Consider the following 23,208-nt stretch of genomic DNA (forward strand, 5'->3'; position numbering starts at 1 on the left):
TATTTGATACATTCCCTAGTTTAACCAACAATATTTTATCATTTAAACTATGAAGGTGAGACATATAGATCAAGGAATCAATCCCATTTCTGCTAATAAGATTTTCTTCTCCGGAAAATATTTTACGGAAGGAATCCGAATTGGAGCCATTGCCGGTATGGTCGCCTTAACGGTAAGTCATGCACATATTCATATAAGTAAGAGATCATTAATGTTTTGTATTCTAATTCGCCAAGTTATGTCGGAAAATAATATTTTCTAGGAAGCTGTAGCGATTGCAAGAACATTTGCGGCAATGAAAGACTATCAAATCGATGGGAACAAAGAGATGATCGCTTTGGGGACTATGAACGTCGTCGGTTCACTTACTTCTTGTTACATTGCCACCGGTAAGTTGGGAAAACATTGAATGTTATAGTATTAATTGTCAATATAGGTTTCAAAGGATACCCTACTTATTATTTACAATATTACAATCGCATTTTTGAGTATTTTAATAATGTGTTTTACTTTTTCCATTACACAAAGAGATAAAGATTTGTACTTATCTGCGAAAATATCTGATGATGGTTTTACATGTTATGTTTGTATACGTTTTCTTTCTGATAAAAGACGGTCATGAGTAACTCACATTTAAGAAAATTATAGGTTCGTTTTCGCGATCTGCCGTGAACTACATGGCTGGAGTCAACACAGCAGTTTCAAACATAGTGATGGCCATAGTGGTAGCTCTAACCTTAGAGTTCATCACACCTCTCTTCAAGTACACTCCAAATGCTATCCTCGCAGCCATCATTATATCGGCTGTCCTCGGTCTTATCGATATTGACGCAGCTGTTCTCATATGGAAGATTGATAAACTTGACTTCATGGCTTGCATGGGAGCTTTCTTTGGTGTCGTCTTCATCTCCGTTGAGATTGGCCTCTTGATCTCCGTAAGACATCTCACTTATATAATAGATTGTTATATTTAAAGCTTACTTATTTTTGGTTTGTTGGTGAAACTATTTTACATAGGTGGCGATATCTTTTGCCAAGATACTGCTGCAAGTGACAAGACCAAGAACTGCGATTCTAGGGAAGCTTCCAAATACAAATGTGTATCGGAACACTCTACAGTACCCGGACGCTGCCAAGATTCCCGGAATCTTGATCATCCGTGTTGACTCCGCCATCTACTTTTCCAACTCCAACTATGTCCGAGAAAGGTATATATATCTACACATCCTTCATTATGCTAATATCTTTCTTTTTTTCAACTCAATAAAAAAACGTTATTGACCAAAAAATATGATAAAAAACCAAAACTGGATGTAAATGATTTGCGTTTCCTTTCATATAAAAATTATAAAAAATTAATTAGTCGTGGGGGATAATTAGATGGACTGATTCACTTTGATGTATATATCTAAGAGTTAATTAGATGGACTAATTAATAATTGAAATTTGGTGACAGGGCATCAAGATGGTTGCGAGAAGAGCAAGAACACGCTAAAGCAGAGGGCATGCCCCCAATCAAATTTGTGATTATCGAGATGTCACGTAAGAATAATCTTTCTATAGTTATACTGATCATCTTCTCTAACAAAAAAAAAAAAAAAATAATAATAATAATAATAATAATAATAATAATAATAATAATTCAACTAACTTGACGATCTTATATATAGTGAAACTATTAAAACAACATAAAGTAATGGTACAATTACAAATTTATTGATGGTATACATACATATATATTTGAGCAGCGGTTACTGATATCGATACTAGTGGTATCCACTCCATCGAAGAACTTCACAAGAGCCTCGAGAAGCAACATATTCAGGTATTTAATCTTCTTTCGATCAATGTAACAATCTACTGGTTGAAAGATCGATTATTTTAAATTGTTTATAGTTACTTAAGCAAAAATTATTTTGTATATTTATTTTAGAGCTTTATATTAAAATTAAATTAAATAACGCTCGGTCATAGCAATAAAACCTTAGATGTATTTAATAATTTTTTTTGTAAGAATACTCATTGAGATATCATTATTTTTACGGTCTACTATTTTTGATTTTACTAAAGTAAAAGGTTTCTTAATATACGATAACGGAAGTACAAAAAATACATCTTTAGTTGTGTTATGTACCTAAATTAGTGGTATTACTATTAGTAGTCGTCAATACGCGATCAATCTGACTGATTAATTGACTTGAAATTGAACAGTTAATTCTAGCAAATCCGGGACCAGTGGTAATTGAGAAACTTTTTGCTTCCAAGTTCGCCGAGGAGATTGGAGAGGAAAATATCTTCCTTAGTGTTGGCGATGCGGTCGCGGTTTGTTCTCCGAAATTGGCTGAGCAGCAAGCTTAATATCGTCTATTCATACATATATATATATATATATACATCCATATACGTATGTGTGTATATATATGAGAGGAACTGATTTAAGAACTATATATGGTTTTTTTCTTTTCTTGAGATGGTATGATAATATGTGTAATATATGCATGGTTGTTGGGTTTTTGTTTGAATCAAACAAAGGTGAAATGGGGAAAAAGTGGCTTTTATTTATTTATTTATTTTATGTTCAATCTTTGGAATGTTATTTCTCTCGTGATTTGTGTTTTATATGAGATGTTGAATAAATTGTACTTGCAACTTACTATGTTAACAATTGTGTTATGTAACCCAAATTGTCGGAAGTGTTTATTTGTCAGAATATTCATTTGATTTTTTCATCAATGTCCGCAATTTTTATTAGCTTATAAAACATTCAACTTAGTATTTAATTGAATTTTAGTTTGTTTCTTGATTTGATCTATGAGTTGGAATCTTTGTGTCCGAATATTCTAAATATAATACTAATTTTAAAGAGTTTATATGTAAGTATGGTTTTATCTGTTACGTACATTGAACTAAACGTATGAAATCAAGAGAAGGTCAGCATAACCATCCCATCTCAATCTATCGGATATGATCTGCATCAGTCTCGACCTAAATCATATTCTTAATTTTATTCCTAATTGGCATTTTTTTAAATAGATTGGGATATTTGTGTGACTAGCTGACAGCTAGCTACTGTTCATAAAGCCGGTAAGGAGGGTATATACATCCATCATTGTTCCATGGCATAAGATTGACATTTATAAGATTAACCAAATTAAACGTCAACTAAAGCAATGACCTACTATACCAATCATATCAAAATACAAGTAATAATATATATAGGTTAACAAAAAAAACCTATTAAAGATTAAAATTAAGTAAGTTATGTAATCTATTTACGACCCTCTCCATTTTTAAAGAAAATGAAATACGTAGTCTATCTCCTCACAGAAATATCCATTGGCAACGAAGGTATCTTTCTGCTGAGATACGCTTTTCAGCTCACAGTTCACTCCCTAACAATCGCCGTCACGGTGCATCACCGATTCCTCCTTTACAACTGGTTCGAGAGCTGGATAAGGTATTAAGGTAGTACGCAATCGCCTAACCTCTATCCGGGAACAAGGCAATACAGGTATTGGAGTATCTAGGAATTATTTTTACTAGGGTCAGAAAACATAACTAAATTTTTTGAAAAACATAAATATAAAACATCTTACAAAACCATTGTACGAGTTTTCATATCCTGAAATTAGATTCTATACAAAGAAAACAAAAAAGATTATTTAGACTAGTTCTAATGATATAATTACAAATCGATTGAAGTGATATTTTATAATCTATCAAATTTTGTATCCTCGACGAAATCTTACCTTTTTAAAAACTTTCTCATTGTTTCCTGCATTTTCCTGAAATTAAAATTTTTTTGCAAAGAATAAATTTCTAATAATTTAAAAGTGTAAATAAAAACTAGTCAACCTAATAAGCTATCAAAAGCAATGGCCTTCGTAAAAGTACTAGAATCTACATTTGCTTGCTTGCATTAGAACCAAAAAAAAGAAGTTGAAATCTACATATATAAACAATAATTAACAGCTCATGGCAAATATTAGATACTAATTTAGTAATTTTGATTGGGAAAATTAGTATTTTTATGAATTTTATCCAATTTTCAATATAGATATATATAACTATATAATTATATGAAATATATTCTTAGAACAAGATCAAAAAAACAAAAGTTGATATGAAAATTTGACTTACTTGAAGACAAAGACTCGATGAGGAAGAGGAACAGAGGAAGAGAAGTTGAAGCAAGGCAAAACAAGATATAAAATTTTCACGTAATCTTAGGGTTATTATATATGTTAGAGTTTTGTGTTATTTAGTTAGAATTGTTTAATTGTTTTGGTAAAGAAAATATTGGTGGGCCACTAAAAATAAAGTCTACCAAATATATATCTTTTTTTTTTCTTTATTACGTGGATTGAATAAGATGATTGAAACTAATATATGTTTTACTAATTTTTTTTTTTAAATTAATGAAGAGTCAATTGACTCCACACCCTTCAACGTGGATCCGCCCTTCGATACAGGATATATGATAAATGTATGTTAGATTGGTTTGCATCAAGATAATTTAGAAGTTTATGCTATGTATTAATCCTTAAACTTTTTAAAACCACGCTGCACTTAATGTAAAAACGTATTTTTTTGAATAAATTTTACATTTCATTTAAAAAAAAAAAATACGTAGCCTATTAAAAAAAAAACAAATTTTAGTGGTTACTCAAGCTAAGATGGTTTATATATGGACGATGGTCTTCGAACTTTCCATTAGCCTTTCCTGCACTGGCTATACAATTAGGTCAAACTTGCAATTGCAAAGATGTCATGTAGTTTATACGAAACCTTTTGTGTTTAATGTTGTTTAACGAAGATTTAGATTCATATTTTAATTTTAATTATAATTATTATTGCGTTTCTCATATTTTGTTCCATTTCTTATATTCGTCTTGGGCCTCAAGGTTTAGGTATGGGTCTGTGCAGACTTATTTTATAAGATCTAATCCTAATCGAATATAATTGAGCAGCCCAACACATTTTTTCACTTTGTTTTAAAGAAAACAAAATACACATCAAATAACGTTAGTCAAAAAAAAAAAAAAAAACACATCAAATAACACCAAACATATATTACGACGGTTGCATGATTGAAGAAATCTAACCTGAATATCCAAAAACATCAAAGAATCATGTCTTCAAATGACGACCATAACAATGTTCAATTCATAGAAGAAAATACAAAGAAATAATAAAAGAAAAGCTGTAATTAAATGGAAAAAGCCGAAATGTAAGCAATAGAAGAAACTAATACGGCAACGATGGTGAGTGCAGGAACTGAGATGATGCTTGTGCCAGAAGTGGGTGAGGGTGCAGTCTTTGACGGTGTCTCATCCGAAGATGGCGAAGTTGCTGGTGACTTGGCTTCTGATGGTGACTTGGCTGCAGATGGGGAAGTCTTGGGTGTTCCAGCCGATGGGGAAACTGAATCCATAATAATATTCATAATTATATATCTTTTTAAGTAACATACGAAAGTATTTATTAGTAAAAATAGAAAGGAGTAACACAAATGCAATGCGAGTAACACAATAACAATTACGGTATATCGATATTCTTATTGAATAAGAATAAGAAACAGTAAAAGCTTTATAGAAAAGGGTGAGATTATGATTTTTTTTTTTTTTGTCAACGATATTTTATTAATTGATATGAAAACCAATTCAGAACCAAAAAAACAACAACAAAAGTAATGATTTATGGGTATGTGTACGTGTATAGAGGTTGTTTATATATAGGTTTGCCGAAAACGTCTGAAAACTATAAACTAACCAAATAAATCTTTATTAAAAACATTAAAATCACTCTAAATAAAACGTCTTAGCTTAGTTGGTAATGTTCGAGTTAAATTAGACGCCTTCTCATTCATCAAAGAGGAGAAAATGAAAGAACATAAACAGTTCAGTTTTAGTTACCAATGTAATGTGTTTTTTGATCGAGTGAAAGAGAAATTTCTACAATTAAAGAAAATCTAATAATAAAATTAGCTAATGCCAAAAAGAAAATGCATGTATACACATATATTTTAGATTTAATACTCCACTATTTCAATACCCTTTTGAATCAATCCCCAAGGGGAACAAACACAAAATACCTCAATATTAATTACTCACACAATCGGTTTATCTAATTGAGGCATAAAACAAAATAAAAATTAAGAAAACATGAAAATAATTAAGTCAACATGTACCAGGAGATGCACCTGGTGTNAAAAAAAAAAAAAAAAAAAAAAAAAAAAAAAAAAAAAAAAAAAAAAAAAAAAAAAAAAAAAAAAAAAAAAAAAAAAAAGAAGAAGCTAGCTTAGCATTTGAGACAAAATAAAATAAATTTTTTCTTATAAAAACTAACCGCAGTGGGGAGGAGAAATGGACAGTTTGCAAGTCTTAGGAGTGGCAAGAGCTCTTGTGTTATTCAATTCGATTCCCATATTGTTGGCACTCACCAAACCGGAACAAATGCACTGTGGGTTAAATTTCAAAACAGTCTCTATCCCATCACAACAAGATTTCTCTGGCATAGTCTCGTTTGATCCGATGCTAAGGTAAGTGAGACAATCCATCATGTTTAATATCAGCGAAGAACAATCATCAGTGCCTGATGGTCCTGGTGCTGGAGCTCCAACGGGGGACTTTGCCGGATGTTTGTTACGTGCATGGATCGGTGTAACGAGTGATGATGATGATAGTAATAGTAAAACGATGGAAAGAAGAAGAGATTGCTTCATTATTGCTAGTTTTTGTTTTCTTTCTTTGAAGAGCGTATTGAATTTATTTTGGTAGCTTTAAATTTTTTTTTGCTTGAGATAATATATGTAGAAGAACGGGGATTTTATATATGGAAGTGAAGCTCGGAAAAGAAAAGATAAGAATTGTGTTGTTTGTTTTTTGAATTTGAAGTCCGATTCTTGTTCCTTAAATCTTGGAGTCTTGACATTATTGTTGAATAGGTTATTATTAGTTTACTATCATCGATTTGATTGCTTTGTGTTAGTTAAGTTACTCCGTTTTTGACTATCCGTTTTTTTCTTGTAAAGCGTTAGTTATTTATCTGTTATTCTTAATTGATGATTTCTGTTAGGATAATACGATTAAGTAAAATACGTGAAACAATCATACTATCTTAAAATTAAAAAATTTGGCTTCTCATATTAATTTGAATATTTATATATCGGACAAGTACTAGTAGGATGCCTTTTTAAAAAGAAAAGATTAGTTACAATTGAAAATTTTCTTTTTCTGTTATAAATTCTACTTCATATATTCTTGAATTTTAATTTCTATAGTTTAAATCGAAACTGTTTTAAATAGATTGTGTATTTTAACAATTTTCCTTCTAACCAATTTTTTTTTTAATATATTGTTAAAACACAATAGTTGCAGTTTTTTTCTGAAAATAATACCCTAATGCATTAGACATTTAGACTGAAATCAAAATAGTTTTTAAATAGCTTTACAACAACCGAAAGTAGAAAAAACATACTTGAGAAAGAACTATATAAATGTTAGAGCTTTTCCAGGGGCTTCTCACTCCATTTCTCATAACAATAATAAATAGGAAAGGAATAATGAAAGAAGAGAGATGTTGCTTATTTAAGCAATTTAGGAAATAATGATTGCCATTTGTCATTATACAACTAGTTATTTTTTTATTTTTTTATTTTTTTATTATTTAAAATTTAAATAAATAAAGAATATAATTAAATTAATACATGGAAGAATCTCACACCCTCTCTCACGTTCGAGAAGCTATTATAGTTCCCTGCAAAAATGATCATGTATGTGCCTACACTCAGAATTTTAGGCCGTGAATGGAGAACATAAGTGCGATACGTGTTTTGTAACTTTATCAATAACGCAAAATTTTCACCATTCTCACATAATTGATGTTATTTGCGTTATTGAAAAAGTAAAAAAGAAAAGTTGAGTGAGTATTTCATGCAGTGTATTATCAAGTGGACCGCAGTTAGTTTTTAGAACTGTCTATTATGTAGCGGTTTTGCCAATATCGCACTCAACAAAATAATTTTTTATTTTTTAACAATAAAACAAAATAAATTTAATAGATTTTTGTTTTTCTTGTTGTGATCAATAAAAAAAAGTAATAACTAGATTTTAAGAAATGACTTTGTGCTAAGTACAAGTTAATAACCAACATAAAGTTCTTAACATATCTATTAACACAAAGCAGATAATAATTTATATTATATTAATTATTTGTATTTTTAATTTATTGATATAATTATTGGTCTAATAACCATATATATATAAAATAAAAAAATATTTATTTATTAATACAAATAAATTAACATAAATAATTATATTAATAAAACAATATGAAATCCGCACCGCAAAATATTTTTCACCAATCAAACTTTACTTTGCACCGCTTATTTTGTATTAACCGCACTTGTCCCGTAATTATATTTCTCCCACACGAACCGCAGTTGAACCGTATTGCACTGTTAAATCATTTGTTCGGCACAACCAAATCCGTTGTCACCATTCGGACCCTTAGTAACTTAAAAAATATGAAAAATTAAGATTACTAAGCAAAACTATTTCTAATGTGGCTCAGTTCCTAGAACTTTGGTTTTTTTTTGGTAAAAGGTTACGTTTTATACCAGTTTTGAATTTGTGACAGAAGTTACAAATAATACAAAAAGCAGAAAATACCAAAATCTACAATAAACAGACAACAACAAAACAGTTAAATATGAAACGTAAACCCAAAGCAAAAACAGAAGACGAAACACCGATTCCAAGATACCAAACTTGGAAATTTGCATGATTTCCACAACTCCGAAGAGTCGGAGTCCCATCCTAGTTGCCATATGCAAACCCTAACAGAGACCAGCCTTCAAAACCTCCTTATAAGGCCCCTACAGCTTCTCCGCAAACTCCAGTCACCTATAACTTCAGTTTATTGACCAAATTAACAAAACTAACAACGACTAAGTCTCAAACTAACAAATAAAAAGCTTGTTAGTTTTCATACGACTCCAACAAATCTCTCCCTTACACTAGACTACTAGACATGTTACGCTACCATCCAGTTTTCATTCCATGCATTCCAGAAAGGTAAAGATCCCAATTGAGTCTTTTAGTAATTTAATATTTATTATTTTAAAGTTATATATATTATTAATAATTAATAGATGAATAGGGGTAAACTTAAAAAAAAAAAAATCTTGTTAGTGAGAACGTGAATGTGTAAATAATATTGTTAAGTTTTTTTATATTGAATTATGCATTTTTATTAGTATGTATATAATTTGTCCAGCCGATGACTTTGAATATGAAACTTCTAAAAAATAAATAAAGATGCTTAACTATTATACAGAGTATATGTTTAATAGAATCTTTGAATAATGCCTATTTTTGGTATCACTTTTTTTAAAATATCTCTATTCTATCTATTTATAATTTTACCTTTTCTAACTTTATGCCAATTTTATCCTTATTTGATATAATTTTTTCCATAAAATTGATGATTTTGTTTCAAGCAAAAGAGGGATAAGTTGGAGCTCTTATCCAGTTCATTCCACCATTGAAGCGATTCTCACTATCCACATTCAAGACATTCACAAAGATAGTTGGAAAAATGTCTATTTCCTCTTTTATTCAAATAATATTTTTATCAGCTACTGGTGCTTGTTCTTTTTGTTGTTGGTAGAGATGAATTCAGATATAAATTGTTGGCGTAATAATATTTTGTTTTTATTAAACTCATGTTACTAATATTATAACACTGGTTATCAATAGATTTTATAGTCATTGAATGTTTTTTAATTATTACAGTGCCAAATTAGTTTAAATCTGTTTATTGAGAGTGATATTTAGTGGAGGTTATGGGTTTGAGTTTTGAATAGAGTTTTAAATACTTTAAATGTGATGTAGAATCTATTGTTATTAGGTCATAATTTTATTAAATTCTGTTAAAGTTTATTTTTATTAGTTTGTAATTTGTAAAAAAAAATTATTTAAACTCTTAACATATTTGGGTTATTGGATTCAATCTTTTATAAAGTCAATAAAAGTTTTGTGTTATTGATCAATTAAGACAAAGAAATTTAGGATTGTTAATGAATCTAATTATTATGTTATTTGTTCATGATTTTATACTCTTTCTTCATAAAATAATGTCATGGAAAGTATCACAAAAATACAGAGATTATTTAGAGTACTTTACAAGATTTTAGAAAAATAAACAACAAAACTATATAATACTCTCTAGCAATACTTAAAATCTTTCACTTATTTACTTTTGGTGATTTTGTTGAAGTCTTCAAAAAAAATTTGTAAATTAAAATCCAAATTGTTTGAGAGGTGAGACCAAAGAAAACAAAAAGAGAAGAAGAAACAAAAATAGAATTTGCGTTTTTGTAGCAAAGTGGGATAAATATTTTTTGCCACAATTATCGTCTTTTACTTCGTCGATAAAAGAAGACTGTATAAGAGGAAGTGAGATTACTTACCAAATTGGTATTTTTCTGTCTGTTTAGGGATGTATATGCGAATATCAGAAGCGATGATCTTCCAGGGAGATGATTCGTTTTTCTCAAGGGCTTTGGTCTAATGCAGACATGAAACCTCGATTCAATGACCATCTTCTTCGCCGGAGAAATCCCTAAAAGGAATTTCGAAATGAAATTCGATTCTTATCAAAGTTATTAAAAAGAAGATGAAGATGGAAAAAGAGAGAAACCAATCAGGAATTGATTATGAGAATGAGTATTTTATTGTGGTCATTTAAGAAATTGTATATTACTAATAAATAAAGATATAATGGAAAAATTAGAAGAAATATTTCTTTATTTATTGTTATATATAATAATAGCTAATATTGATGAATAAGGGTAAAATATTTTAAAAATTGTCATGATAACGTGGATATGTAAATTACAAATATTGTTTTTTGTATTAAGTTACATATTGGTCGTACTAAGTATAACTCCAAACAATTTTCGAATATTAAACGCCTAAAAGATAAATAAATATAGCTCCTTTTAAACGCATTTTGTTAAATAATGTAAGAGTTTATTCAATTATATTAGATAAGGACCCGCCTGATGTGCGAGTTTAAACTTTTGCAAAATAAAATAAAATTTAATAAAACTATATTAAATTTTGTTGTACGTTATTTATAAGTTTTATTTTTGTTATAATATACTGATTTATATCCATTTACAAATCTTTTATGTATATTACCATTAGCATTAAAAACATATTTTTTACGCCTAAATATACTGTATATTATAAATATATTTTTTACCACCACCTAGAAAATGTCTGTATGAACACATTAAGCTAACTATTTTATGTTTTCGTACTTTCACTTTTTGCATAGTTTTTTTAATTATTAAAATTATTGGCTCAAAAAGACATATATTACATAGTATACTAATCAATAATGTATCATCACAATAGTGTATGACCAACCATGGAGAGAACCTCGATTCCAACCACATCCCGTATGGAGAGAATCTTGCGTCCAACCTCCTATACCTTCCTCTCTTGGGTAGATAACCGTGCGTCCAACCTCTTCCACCATACAAAAAAAAACCTCGGCTCTGCCTTTCTCATGTGTGGAGACAACATGTTCACGTCTTTTAGCTATCTTAAAAGGCTTGTTCCGACAACCAATGAAACTAAAGACCATTTTCTAACGTCACAAAATATTTTGTAGTAACTAATGTTAATTTTTCTATTGTATTCGTGGAAGTATCTTTGACACACCATGATGTAGCCTTTGTCTCTAGAACACTCCGACTGCAACCTTTCTTAGTGAGCCCCATGTCCACTCCCAGTTCATGGGCCACCTTCCTTAGTGGGCCCTCGTCTACTCCTGGCCCACCCATATTTGGTGGTCGGTTTGTTACATCCGGAAGGCATTAAATACTTGTTTACCGATCCTACAAATCACAATATGATCCTTCCCTGTGTTTTGTTCTCACTCGCACAGTTCCGATAATCACTTCCCGAAAGGTCACCCATCCTGAAACTACTTCAGCTCAAGCACACTTAACTCTGGAGTTCTCTCAGAACCCTTGATCGAAAAGATAAGTGCACTTTGGTGACATAGGTTACCAAATCAATTCTTTTAAACCTATACGCAAACCATGGTGTCACGGTCTCCGAACTCCTATGGATCTATCAACAACAATTTATGTTTTTCCAATCTATCTATCTATGTTTGTTATAAGCTTGTGTTTGATTAGCCTATTTTATCTAACTATTAGGTTGATGAGCTTCTACTCCTCCCTTTTAGGATTGAATAGATGGTAAAAATTATGTTTGCACAAAAAAGAGTCTATGACCACCCAATCAAGGTTGAAAAATTAGAAGAAAAAAAATTGACATAAATAAAGAAATAATATAAGATTATAATCACGATAATATATGAATCCCAAATAATTCAAAGGTGAAAAGATAAATTAAATAAAAGAATGTAAAAATACTATATTAAATTTTAAAATACAGTATTAGAAAAGGAAGACGCATATATTTTTGTTAAAAATTTAGCTTTCAATTAAAAAAGTTTTACCAATAGAACAAAGTTGAAAGCAATATTTTTGAAAAAAATATTTTGTTAGATGAAAAATATGAGACAATCTATGTTTATATAGAAGTGAGTATTTACAAAATTTAGAATTAATAATTAACTGTATATTTTCTTTAATCCCATTTCTATTTTTTTGTAGAATTAATAACTTAAAATTAAAAATAAGTAAATAATGTTATAATTTCGAATTTATGAAATATCTATATATATGTATAATCTCTTTATAATTATTATTTTTTAAAATTTTGTAATTGTTTGATAATTATCTTTTTACATTATTAATATTATTTAAAACAGAATATTTTGTTTTTTTTTTGTAATCAAATCTCAGGTTGATATAAACTTGACACATGTCAAAGTTTTGTTAATGAAGAACTTTCAAAACCCAACTTTATATAATAAGATGCTCCTAAGCTTTATTCTATTGCATCTTAAATAAATATATGCTCCTAAGCTTTATTCTATTAAGTCTATTTGGTTAAATAATGTAAGAGTTTAAGATGCAAGTTGTAAGAACTTTGGAAAATGAATAGTTGTGGTTGAGCAACAAAAAAAAAAAAAAACCCAATTTGTAACTCTCACTAATATGTGACAAACAACTTTGCTTATTGGATACTCTTCGATCAAAACAAATTTGATCATCATATTCATAAGGTCTATAACTAATTATGGCATTTCACTTTTTAATAAAGCCACCGCTTTAATGACTGACGACTAATCTACTATTTTTAAGACCCAACCAAAACACTCACTCTTTTGCAAAACTACAGTTACACTAGTAACCGTTTCTTTAATTCGGCGCGTACGAGAGAGAAAACAAACCACTCCACGCGCTTCAATCATTTTGTTTGTTTCACGTTTAAACGACACTTAAGTGCTTACTCTGGCCACTTCTCATTCACACTCATTAACTCTCTTCTGTTCTGTGTCCCTCTCTCATTTAAAAAACCTAATCCTCTGTCAAACCTTTTCTGAGTTTCTCCAGTTAAAAATCTTTCTTTTGCAAAAATGTCTAAAGTGGTTTTACTGGTGGCTCTCTGCTTTTTACCGGTTCTAACCATCGTGGCTAGGCCGAATAAGAACCCGTTTGTCGTGCGAGGCCGTGTCTATTGCGACACTTGCCTCGCTGGTTTCGAAACATCAGCCTCTACTTACATTCCTGGTAACGTTTTACATTAACATCCAAGATCCAAGATCCAATCTCCTATGAATCAGATTTGCAGTTTCCTATGTTTACATTTTTTTCTTTCAGATCGTGTTTTGGACTATTGAATCAGTTTTGAACTTGCAGATCTGTGTTTTTGTAGAGTTTTGATTCAAAATTTTAGAATCTGTTAGATGATTAGGCTGATTTATATGATTATGAAATATGAATATATATATATATATATATAGGTGCGGTGGTTAGATTGGAATGTAAAGACAGGAGAACAATGGAGTTAACGTATAGCCACGAGGCGCGGACCGACTCAACAGGATCATACAAGATCTTGGTTAACGAAGACCATGATGATCAGTTCTGTGATGCAACGTTGGTTAGCAGCTCTCAGTTACGTTGTTCCACTCGCTCCCCTGGCCATGACCGTGCCCGTGTGACTCTCACCCGTTTTAACGGTATTGCTTCAGACGAGCGTTTTGCTAACACTATGGGATTTCTAAGGGATGCACCAATGCCGGGCTGTGCGGAGATCATGAAGCTATACCAAGAAACCGACGACTAGTTTCTGTATGTTGTATCAGGGTTTACTGCGACCTGTTGGTATTAAAAATGTAATTGCAGCTTGTGTTTTTCGTGCATTCTATTGCTTGCACATCTCTGTTATGGTTTTATTACTAATCGAAAAAGAAAAAAAATACATATGGAATCTCTTCGCGGTAGAGAACAGAATACATAAACATACAATGGTTGCAGCTAGAATCTTAGAAGGAAGTAGTTACAAACATTGGATAACTCGATCACGGGATTGGTCCCTTTGTCTGAGGTTGATGATACTCGTCTTCAGAGACATCCTGAGAGCTAGGGTGAGCACTGTCAGAGGCAACACCATCAGAGACTGATAAAATGCTGAGCGAGTCTAGAGAAACAGAAGCAATACCCTCCAAGGCAGCAAGTCTTTTTTTATCATCCTCCTTCATCCTTTCTGAATGTATATTTATGTTGAAACCAGAGTCATCGTTTCCACCAAAAGCTGACTCCATCTTGTCCATATCGAAATTCTCATCCATGATCTGCTTAGTATTTGGATCATCCGAGTAAACAAACTTCACTTTGTTCCGTGTCTTTGGCTCTAAGAAAGGCCTCGCCACCTATATAATAAAACCCAACAGTCACACACACACACACTCATTAACGTTATAAACCAACACAACCTTTTAATGAAAAGCAAATTCTAACCTTCCAGAAGGGTTCAAAGAACTTGGGAGGATTGTAAAGAACAGCGAAAGCTAAACGCTCAGGGTAATGTTCTTGTAACACATGAGCTGTTTCTTTTGTAGTTCTTAATGATACATTCGCTAGACTATAGCCGTGGAAGTCTATCATCCACACCATCTGTTCTTCCCCTGGTGGCAAATTTTGGACTGCGTTCTCCATACAATACACAAGGTATCTAATTTGGCCTTTCACTGACTTAGAATTCTGAACAAATCAGATCAAAAACTAAATATGAGATCATAAAGTATAAGCATAAAGCAACTCTGTGCATTGGAATTGATGATGTGGAACAAACCTCAACACTCGGTCTCATGATAAGAACAGGTCGTCCAAGTTTGTCGACACAAGTCGATCTATATATCTTCCCTGTCTCAGCTTCACCAGCTACTTCCTCCTACGTAACACACAACAAACTCATCAGTCATACTCAACAAGATCACAACAATGTAACTTCCATAAAAAAAAAAAAAAATTACCCAACAAATCTCCTCAGGTTTGTATTGAACTCTCCATTTCAATGTTTCTTTAAGCATCTTAGTAGCTTTCTTGACATGCCAATTCCTCGCTCTTAAATACCTCAAAACCGCATCATCCGAACAAAAACTCGAAAGTTTCTCAGGTAATGTGCCTAGCAGCTTCCTCACTTCCTCTATCTAAATAAAACCCAAATTAATAACAAAAACACAAATCTGATTAAAAACCAAACTCTGAAACAGTGAACCAGTTTAATATTGTATACCTTTGCTTGTTCTTCTTCAGTTGGAACAGGTTTCACAAACCCATTAGTACTCATCACTGGATTAGGATTCGTAACTTCGTAATTAACTTCTTTTTTAAACTCTAAAAAATGTTTCGAAAAAGAAAGAAACACATCAGTTTCCAAAACCCAAGTCAAAATTATTACATTAAGAATCTTATTATTGAGCTAAGAAAAAAAAATTAGTGGTCAGGAAATGTCGATCTTAAATCTTACAGGCTATTTTGACCAAAAAAAAAAAAAAAAATCTTACAGACAACAATCGTTTATCACGGAATCATAAGATCATGTGATAGAAAATGTCGTGTCGGGAGGATCTTTGTCTATTATTACCTCATTAGTACAAAGATCAAATCTCATATCTGGAACATTGAAGAAAGATTTTGAAGGTTTTAAGAACTTACCTTTGCAAAATATTATTGTCTTTGGGAAATCGAAGCAGAGAGAAGAAGGGTACGAGTTTGAAGTCAAACAAACAAAAAAAACGAGGAAACTGTATTGGACTATTTTTTATGATGAAAAAGATATAATATATTTTGTGATTGAGATCTGATCATCTAACGGGTAGGTGAGTATTTTGCTCTTTTGTTACCATTTTTTTTGGGCAAGATTTAGTGGTAATTGTAATGACAAGAGGTCGCTTAATGATATTCCTAAGATAATAAAATTTGAAGACTTATATGTCCAAAAACCCCAATTTCAAAACGCCACGTATGGTGGCAATTACTTTCAGCCTAGAGCTCTTTTTGCAACGACGACAACAAAGCTCCATACAGGACAAGCCAAAGTGCATATCTATTAAGAAGGCAAGCTCGAGAGATGTTGATGCAACAGCTCCTTGTTTCATATCAAAAGCTATCTCAAGAAATCAATGGGAAATTTGAAGGCTTTAATTACAACCCATGTCAAGGAGCTAGAGATGCAAGTCGCTCAAACTGCATAAGCCGTAACCAGACAAGTCAAGTTGTTAGAAGACAAGCCGGCGTTATATTAGGACATGCTGAAGGTAAACCTAATTAAAGGGTATTGCAATTTTTGTTACTATATATCTTTGTGATTCCGGTTCTAACGTTAACGTAATGCAGAGATATTATTATTGAAAAAAAAGAGGAGATATTACCGAAAAACATAGATGACGAGATATAATGTTGATCCAACGTTAACTTAGTCATTAAGGATTACTCACAAAAGTTAATAACGGAAGATAAATCGCGTCTACAATTAGTTGTGGGAAACTACTGTATCGTTCATATGGACTTCCACGTCCTAGAAATGGACAAAAAACTTGGTAAACCTTTGATTCTTGGAAGAACATTCCTAGCTATCGCTAATTCAATCATCGCCCACACCAACAACAAAGTTATCTTCTCCAAAATCGAAAAGAAGAGGTTCTATTAATCAATCCATTATACAAATACCGATTCAAAGAAACAAGATGGATACGAGGAGTCACGAGATTGATAAGATGGACATCAAGGATGTCTCTTAAAAAAACCAAGAAAACTATGGAAAATTTCTATGTGACTGCATGTGAAAGATAGAAGAGAACTTTGGTCTGTTTGTGAACAAACTCTTATTTTCAACAACTTACAATTGGGTTTTACACAGCCATTCCACTGATTGTTTGTTGCAACGTAAAAACATCCTAATCCTGTTGGGTTACACAGCTTGTGTAGCTCTTCTGGTTTGCACAACTTCATGTACATTTCGCAACAGTATTTGTTATACATTAGTTATAAGCTCAATAGGTCTATCGCCAATGACAAATACACAGATGTTGCTTTGCTTTAGTAATTTCATGTTTTACTGAAATGTCAATATACTGCTCAGGTTTAGGAAATCATTCCTACTCTGTTTAAGCCAAACCCACTGATTCACAGTAACACTTTGATGAAGCTACTAATCGAAAGAGATCGTAGAATGACTAACCTCTCTACAGGAAACGCTTCTGTATCTGTGGTTCTCTGGTTTCTGTGGCACAAAGCCTCTTTATTATTTGAGGCAAGTTGTGTATCTATAGAAGACACCCTCCAAAATGCCATCTTCGAGGTTGTGGTCTTGGTAAGAGGTTATTTGGGATCTGTTATATATCATGAATAATCCAAACACTAGTAGCTTGTTATATATATATATATATATATATATATATATATATATATCATGAATAACAATATTTATGTAATACCATGTTGTATACAACTATACATATCTGAATAAGTTTCTTCCCTTCGGCAATAAATTAATCATACAAACCAATACAACAATAGTAGCTTGTTGTTCTAATAGAGATTACTAAAACACTGAACTAATAATAGAACACCTTAAAAGAATCAATCAACCTGAGCTTCTCGTGCTCTTTGTACTTCCAAGTCATTAAGGTAAATCTGGTAGATATATAAAGCGAATCCCATGAAGGCGGTAACCATAGCGACCGTCTTAAGCTCAGTCAGCTTGTCGTGGAACACGGCAATGGCTGCAAGAGGTGTAACAATGAGAGAGAGCGTACCAATAAGGTTTGAAAACAGCGAAGTCACCAAAAATATCAGTGACACGGCTCCAACAGAACCCAATTGCCACGAAACCGCGATTCCAACCAAAGTCAAGACGTATACCACTCGACCTTCCTGAAACTCATCCATCTCCACACTCAACAGCATCCATTCCCCGCTCGCAAACAGCCCGATAACCGCAACACAAGAAGCCACGAGGGACGTGTAGATTTGCATCTCGAGAACCATAGAGAAAGTCTCACTCTTGATAACCTTCTCGAATGACAACTGCATAAGAGAGAGCTGAAGAGAATACATAAGAGAACCAAGAACAGTACAGAAACACCCAACTAAGTAACTCCACTTAGAATCTCCTGATGGGCTATTACTCGAATCATCATCATCATCCAAAGAAACCAACACAGCAGAAACAGAGAGCAACAAAACAGAGGAGAAAATCAAAACAGTGATTTTCTGAGAGTTGATGAAATAAGAGAAGACACCATTGAAAGCTAACTGTGAAGCACATAGAATAGAGAAAGTTGAAGCAGAGAGATACGAAAGACCAAAAGAATAGAAAAGATTGTCAAAAACCAATAGCAAGACCAAGAGAAAGATAAATCCAAAGCAGAGTAGTGAAAGAAGAAGAAGAAGAAGAAGAAGAAGAAGAAGAAGAAGAGTGTGATGAAGAAGAAGGAGGAAGGAGACAAAGAGGGAGATAAAGAATGGGAAAGCCACAGGTTTGGACAAGAGTAGAGATCCATTTACTGTTTCCACCTTCATTGTAATAAAACCGACCAAGGAGAACAGCAACAGCTTGAGCGGAGATGAGGAAGAAGATACTGATGAAGACAAGAATCCACCATTGGGTTCGTTTAAGCATTAAGAGTTGAGTAGGAACACTAGTTCTTCTGTTGTTTCCTTCATCTTCTTCCTTTAGCAGCAGCAACACTTGTTCATCTGTAACAACCAAAAACAACACATAAAGTGGTTCACAGCTCTTTGGTTTCAATCACAGAGGAGGAAAACAGAGAGACCCTAAGAAGAATACTGGGTATTAGGGGGGTTTTTTGATGGAAATTGGAATTGAATTGAGGAAAATTAGAGAAATTTTACCCATGATGAAGGGAAGGGAGAGTAGTTGAGTGATGGATGAATGAGACGATTGAGAAGAGTCTGATAATTTCTGAAAAGATCTGGACCTCTGGTGGACGAGAGATAATTTAAAGTTTATAAACATGTATAAATCGAATATTTTAATTATTTATATAAAGTTCATCATACTTGTTATTTGTGTTGGTTTTGTCTTTCATAACCTATGACGTGGCATCCTGTGGTTGGGTAAAAGTTTCGGATATGTTGTTTTCGGTCATGTATATTTGCTTCTTGGAAGGGAGTCAGAGTGTTCTCTCAGCTCTTCCGCTTCTTGGAAGCTTCTCCACTGCTCGTTTCTCTCTCGGATAGCTTCACCATTTTCTGGTAACTCTCTTGAGATTGGTTCTAATTATTGTTTCTGGTTTAGCTGCTACTGTTGTTTGTAATGTTGTATTAAGTTTTTGATTTTGGTTCTCGTGTTTCTTTGGGTTCGCGTATGGGTTTGTCTCTAGCTTTACTTTTGGAACTTATTTATTAGATATTGTTTATTTTGTGAATTGTGTAACATAGTTGTTGTCATGGTGAATTCGATTAGGGATTGAGGGAAGCCATTTGTTTTTTTTAAGCTCATGTAGTTGTAGCCGCTAGTGAATGTTGTTTGTTTTTCAGTACAAAAATGTTGCCATTTAGCTTATTATACACTAGTAGATCTATCTTACTCTAAAGTTATTGGCGTGTTTTCATTCTCTGTTGAACTCTTTGAGATCCAACCTAGTTCTATTGACTTTCTTTGTACTCATCTAGTCCATGGCGATTATTTAGGTTCAATAGTTATAGGTTTTCCGCACAAATTGCTTCAAAGCGTCACATGCACTTGTCCTCCTCCCTTGATCATAACTTTGTTGTAATGTTTATTGTAACTAGCCTCTAAGAGTTGAGCAGTGAATTATAAGCTTTGCCAGTTTAGCAGCAACAGACCTTAGCTCAAGGGTCATTTTGGATTTGTCTAGGTCTAGGTTCTGGACAGTGTGTCAAGGGTTTAGGGTATAATCTAATTGATCAAGTCTCTAGTATTGTATGGTGTGGAATGAATGGTCAGAGACGCAGAGGCCTTGTGGTGAGAGCTGGAAAAGCTGCTCTTTGTCAAACAAAGAGACGCAGATCAAGAAAATCTCTGGCTAGGACTCATGGTTTCCGTAGGAGGATGAGGACCACTAGTGGTAGAGCGTGTCAAGGGACGCTGGAACCTCTGTCCCAAGTCCAACCCTAGCAGTGGCAAACAGGCTTGAGTTTTCTTTCTCTTCTCACTCTATATTCCAAATCCACACAAACGTTAAACATCATGTCCTGTTTACACAAGTTTCTGATACAATCATGGGACCATGTGTGAGACACGCCAGTGACACCAATTAGTCTTGTGTGTGAGACGAGTGAAAATGAATCGCTCTGTTCATTGTTTCATTACATACGGAAACTAAAAATACTACCAAACATACTACATTGTTACTTGAGTGAACAAACAGGAAGAGCTGCATGCTCTCATCCTAAAGGCGGGCCTTCTGCTTCGACTATGCGATGTTGTGGGCGAAGGAGAAGACAAAGAGTTTATATATTTATGGGTTTGTTACTTTGTTGAATTGCAAGAAATTACTGCGGAATAATTGGCTATGATTGTTAAAGCATGTTTTGATTTATAATAGAGTAGAGGTTATGGGGTCAAGACTCCAAGTCAAATTATTTTGTTTTTCATTCAAATGTCAAAACGCGTAGTTTTGGTATTTTATATAAGGATAACCCATCCGAGGGTTATATTCCGGTCTAAAAGATAATAATTTAACTATGAATTTATTAATTTATAGGCTTTCAACAAAACTACAAACATAATGAAATTTTCATAGTCCAAAATCCAAAATATCGGAGAAAGCCATGCCAGTGTTACACATTCTTTCATACCACATATTGCGTTCTGAAACAATAGCTGGTGTTGCCAATCCTTCTAGCAGAGATTCACACGTATTTATACTATCAAAGGCCTCAAAAGCTGCCTTAGATGCTGACACGTACGCATTAGACCTTGCAAGTTGTTTAGCTTTTTTCAGTGCTGTATTTGAGGATTCATAACCTGACATGCAAGACCCATATGGGATCTTAAGCGTCGGATCATTCGTTGTTCTATGCAAGCCTTCAATCATCGCCAGGTTCTTATAGCCAGTGCCGTGCCTACCCTTGGGCAAAAAGGCCAAATGCCCAAGGCCACCAAAAAAAAAACTAAAATTTTAGGCCACATTTTATGTAAAAAGTAAGCTTATATATTTAGTTAACTTAATATAACATATTTTAATAATGGAAACTTTTCATTAGAATTATATTTTTAAAAAATACTATAAGTTTTATTGAGATTTTCTTATCTTGAAAATAAATTCTTTACTAATAACAGTATAAGTAAAAAAAAAATATTTAAACAAAGAATAACTCAAAGTAGTACATGTGGAAAATTACAATAGAACATTGTGAGTTAACAAAAATGATTTTAATTTTTATATTATTGGTTTTGTTATTAACATTTTATTTTCATTTAATATTAAAATAGTTTTAAATATTACAATAGTCAAAAATTTTTTTTTTTGCCCTCCATCGGTGTGAGCACGGCACTGCTTATAGCCCAACATTTCCGCCTTCTGGAAGACCATAGGGACAAGACCTTTCAGGTCGAGGGTGAACGTTGTAGGGTCAGAGGTTAGCCAAGGAATACAGAAGTGCTTGTAAATTGTTGGTTGTGAACAGAGTTTGTCAAGTAATGCTTTTGTGACTTTGTCACTCGGTGAAAAAGATGAAGACGAAGACAAAGGGGTGATTGATAAAATAAGAAGAAGAGGAAGAAATGAAAATACATTACTTCTCACACCAGAAACGGCCATCTTCGTGACTCGTGAGTGTTGAAGAATAGTTATGTTTTATTTTATTTTTAGATGTAGCTCTTATATAGGATATTTTCTATCTTTATATAGGATGTCTACATTATTAAGAAACAAACCACCTTAATTTTTTTTTTGGACAAAAAAATCACCTTACGTAACAAATTCTACATTTAATAAGAAATTTAGATAAAATAGTAAAAATATCTCATTATATAAAATGAGTTTTCAAAGCTAGCCATTACCATGATTTTGACACATGTCAAATAATTAATCTGAAATTTTGACATGTGTAAAAGTTAATATTTAGTAGAGAATTTAAGATTACTATAAAAAAACAAAAAAATTTGTTTTAAACAATATTAATAATGTTAAAAGATAATTATTATCAAAAATTTACAAAAATTAAGCAGTTTTTAAAAATAAATATGAGATAATATATATATATATATATATCTTATTATATAAAGTATATTTTCCAAAGTAGTAACTCATAAGATCTAAAACGAATTAGATAAGGGCTAACAAAAAAACCATACAGTAAATATACAAAAAAATAATAGAAAAGAGATCAAGGAATGGGCTACATGCTTGATATCATGTGTTGGGATCATCTAGGTTCTACGCTCATGGTTTTTGCCCTACCACAACATGCCTAGCTAGTTATGGCGACTGATTCAAGAGTAATCTAAAGTTGGAGACGATAATTTTATGGGTTGGGTCGTATTGATAACGGGGTCTAAAGTTGGAAGAAAGGTTTTGGGAAGATGAAACATATAGAAAGATCAAAGACGTATAGTTTCAAACTCAAAAGGTTAAATAACTTTTTTCTCACAAGAAAAAATACTTTGAAAAATTAGTCGTCAAAGGTCGACAAAGAAGAACAACATTAGCTGTCGTTGGCCTTTATGTCGATGAAGGTGATAGTCTGCTTAATTTGCCTGGACAAAAAAAGCG

At 32.4% G+C, this 23,208-nt stretch overlaps 3 protein-coding genes, 1 long non-coding RNA gene and 1 pseudogene across 7 annotated transcripts in view; 2 read left to right on the forward strand and 3 right to left on the reverse strand.

The window, feature by feature from the left end:
- LOC104736895 (sulfate transporter 1.1) overlaps positions 1-2,651 on the forward strand; it is a 5,828-nt gene extending 3,177 nt beyond the window's left edge. For both annotated transcript variants that reach the window (XM_010456978.2, XM_010456979.2), the window contains exons 7-13: positions 56-172; positions 263-389; positions 649-935; positions 1,018-1,208; positions 1,457-1,542; positions 1,749-1,825; positions 2,212-2,651. In XM_010456978.2, the coding sequence (XP_010455280.1) occupies positions 56-172; positions 263-389; positions 649-935; positions 1,018-1,208; positions 1,457-1,542; positions 1,749-1,825; positions 2,212-2,358 (1,032 nt within the window). In that variant the 3' untranslated portion in view covers positions 2,359-2,651. The remainder of the gene's footprint in view (positions 1-55; positions 173-262; positions 390-648; positions 936-1,017; positions 1,209-1,456; positions 1,543-1,748; positions 1,826-2,211) is intronic.
- LOC104736896 lies at positions 3,125-4,338 on the reverse strand. Its single transcript, XR_759659.1, has 3 exons — positions 4,141-4,338; positions 3,750-3,785; positions 3,125-3,523 (listed from the first exon to the last, which is right to left on the reverse strand). It is a non-coding gene; the product is annotated as an uncharacterized LOC104736896 (long non-coding RNA).
- On the forward strand, positions 13,439-14,421 carry LOC104736899 (protein DOWNSTREAM OF FLC-like). Its single transcript, XM_010456986.2, has 2 exons — positions 13,439-13,723; positions 13,957-14,421. The coding sequence occupies exons 1-2, from the start codon at positions 13,570-13,572 to the stop codon at positions 14,280-14,282; spliced, it is 480 nt and encodes a 159-aa protein (XP_010455288.1). The 5' UTR covers positions 13,439-13,569; the 3' UTR covers positions 14,283-14,421.
- On the reverse strand, positions 14,381-16,382 carry LOC104736898 (random slug protein 5). Of its 3 annotated transcripts, XM_010456985.1 has the most exons (7): positions 16,157-16,382; positions 15,735-15,835; positions 15,472-15,648; positions 15,291-15,389; positions 14,957-15,199; positions 14,658-14,868; positions 14,381-14,590 (listed from the first exon to the last, which is right to left on the reverse strand). In XM_010456985.1, the coding sequence occupies exons 2-7, from the start codon at positions 15,786-15,788 to the stop codon at positions 14,496-14,498; spliced, it is 879 nt and encodes a 292-aa protein (XP_010455287.1). In that variant the 5' UTR covers positions 15,789-15,835; positions 16,157-16,382; the 3' UTR covers positions 14,381-14,495. The 3 variants fall into 3 exon arrangements, with proteins under 3 accessions (XP_010455287.1, XP_010455285.1, XP_010455286.1); XM_010456983.1 differs by having other exon boundaries at positions 14,381-14,868; XM_010456984.2 differs by having other exon boundaries at positions 14,381-14,868; positions 16,086-16,167.
- LOC104736900 lies at positions 17,909-19,451 on the reverse strand (annotated as a pseudogene).

This window comes from Camelina sativa, chromosome 13 (assembly GCF_000633955.1).
Source record: "Camelina sativa cultivar DH55 chromosome 13, Cs, whole genome shotgun sequence".
Classification (NCBI taxonomy): domain Eukaryota; kingdom Viridiplantae; phylum Streptophyta; class Magnoliopsida; order Brassicales; family Brassicaceae; genus Camelina; species Camelina sativa.

What these genes read in the sequence shown, in the direction of transcription:
- LOC104736899 (XM_010456986.2), top strand. Translation starts at nt 13,570, where the DNA reads ATGTCTAAAGTGGTTTTACTGGTGGCTCTCTGCTTTTTACCGGTTCTA. An exon ending in AGCCTCTACTTACATTCCTG is followed by an intron (nt 13,724 to 13,956) that starts GTAACGTTTTAC and finishes ATATATATATAG; the next exon opens with GTGCGGTGGTTAGATTGGAA.
- LOC104736898 (XM_010456983.1), bottom strand. Translation starts at nt 15,788, where the DNA reads ATGAGTACTAATGGGTTTGTGAAACCTGTTCCAACTGAAGAAGAACAA. An exon ending in AACCTGAGGAGATTTGTTGG is followed by an intron (nt 15,390 to 15,471) that starts GTAATTTTTTTT and finishes TGTGTTACGTAG; the next exon opens with GAGGAAGTAGCTGGTGAAGC. An exon ending in TCTTTGAACCCTTCTGGAAG is followed by an intron (nt 14,869 to 14,956) that starts GTTAGAATTTGC and finishes TTTATTATATAG; the next exon opens with GTGGCGAGGCCTTTCTTAGA.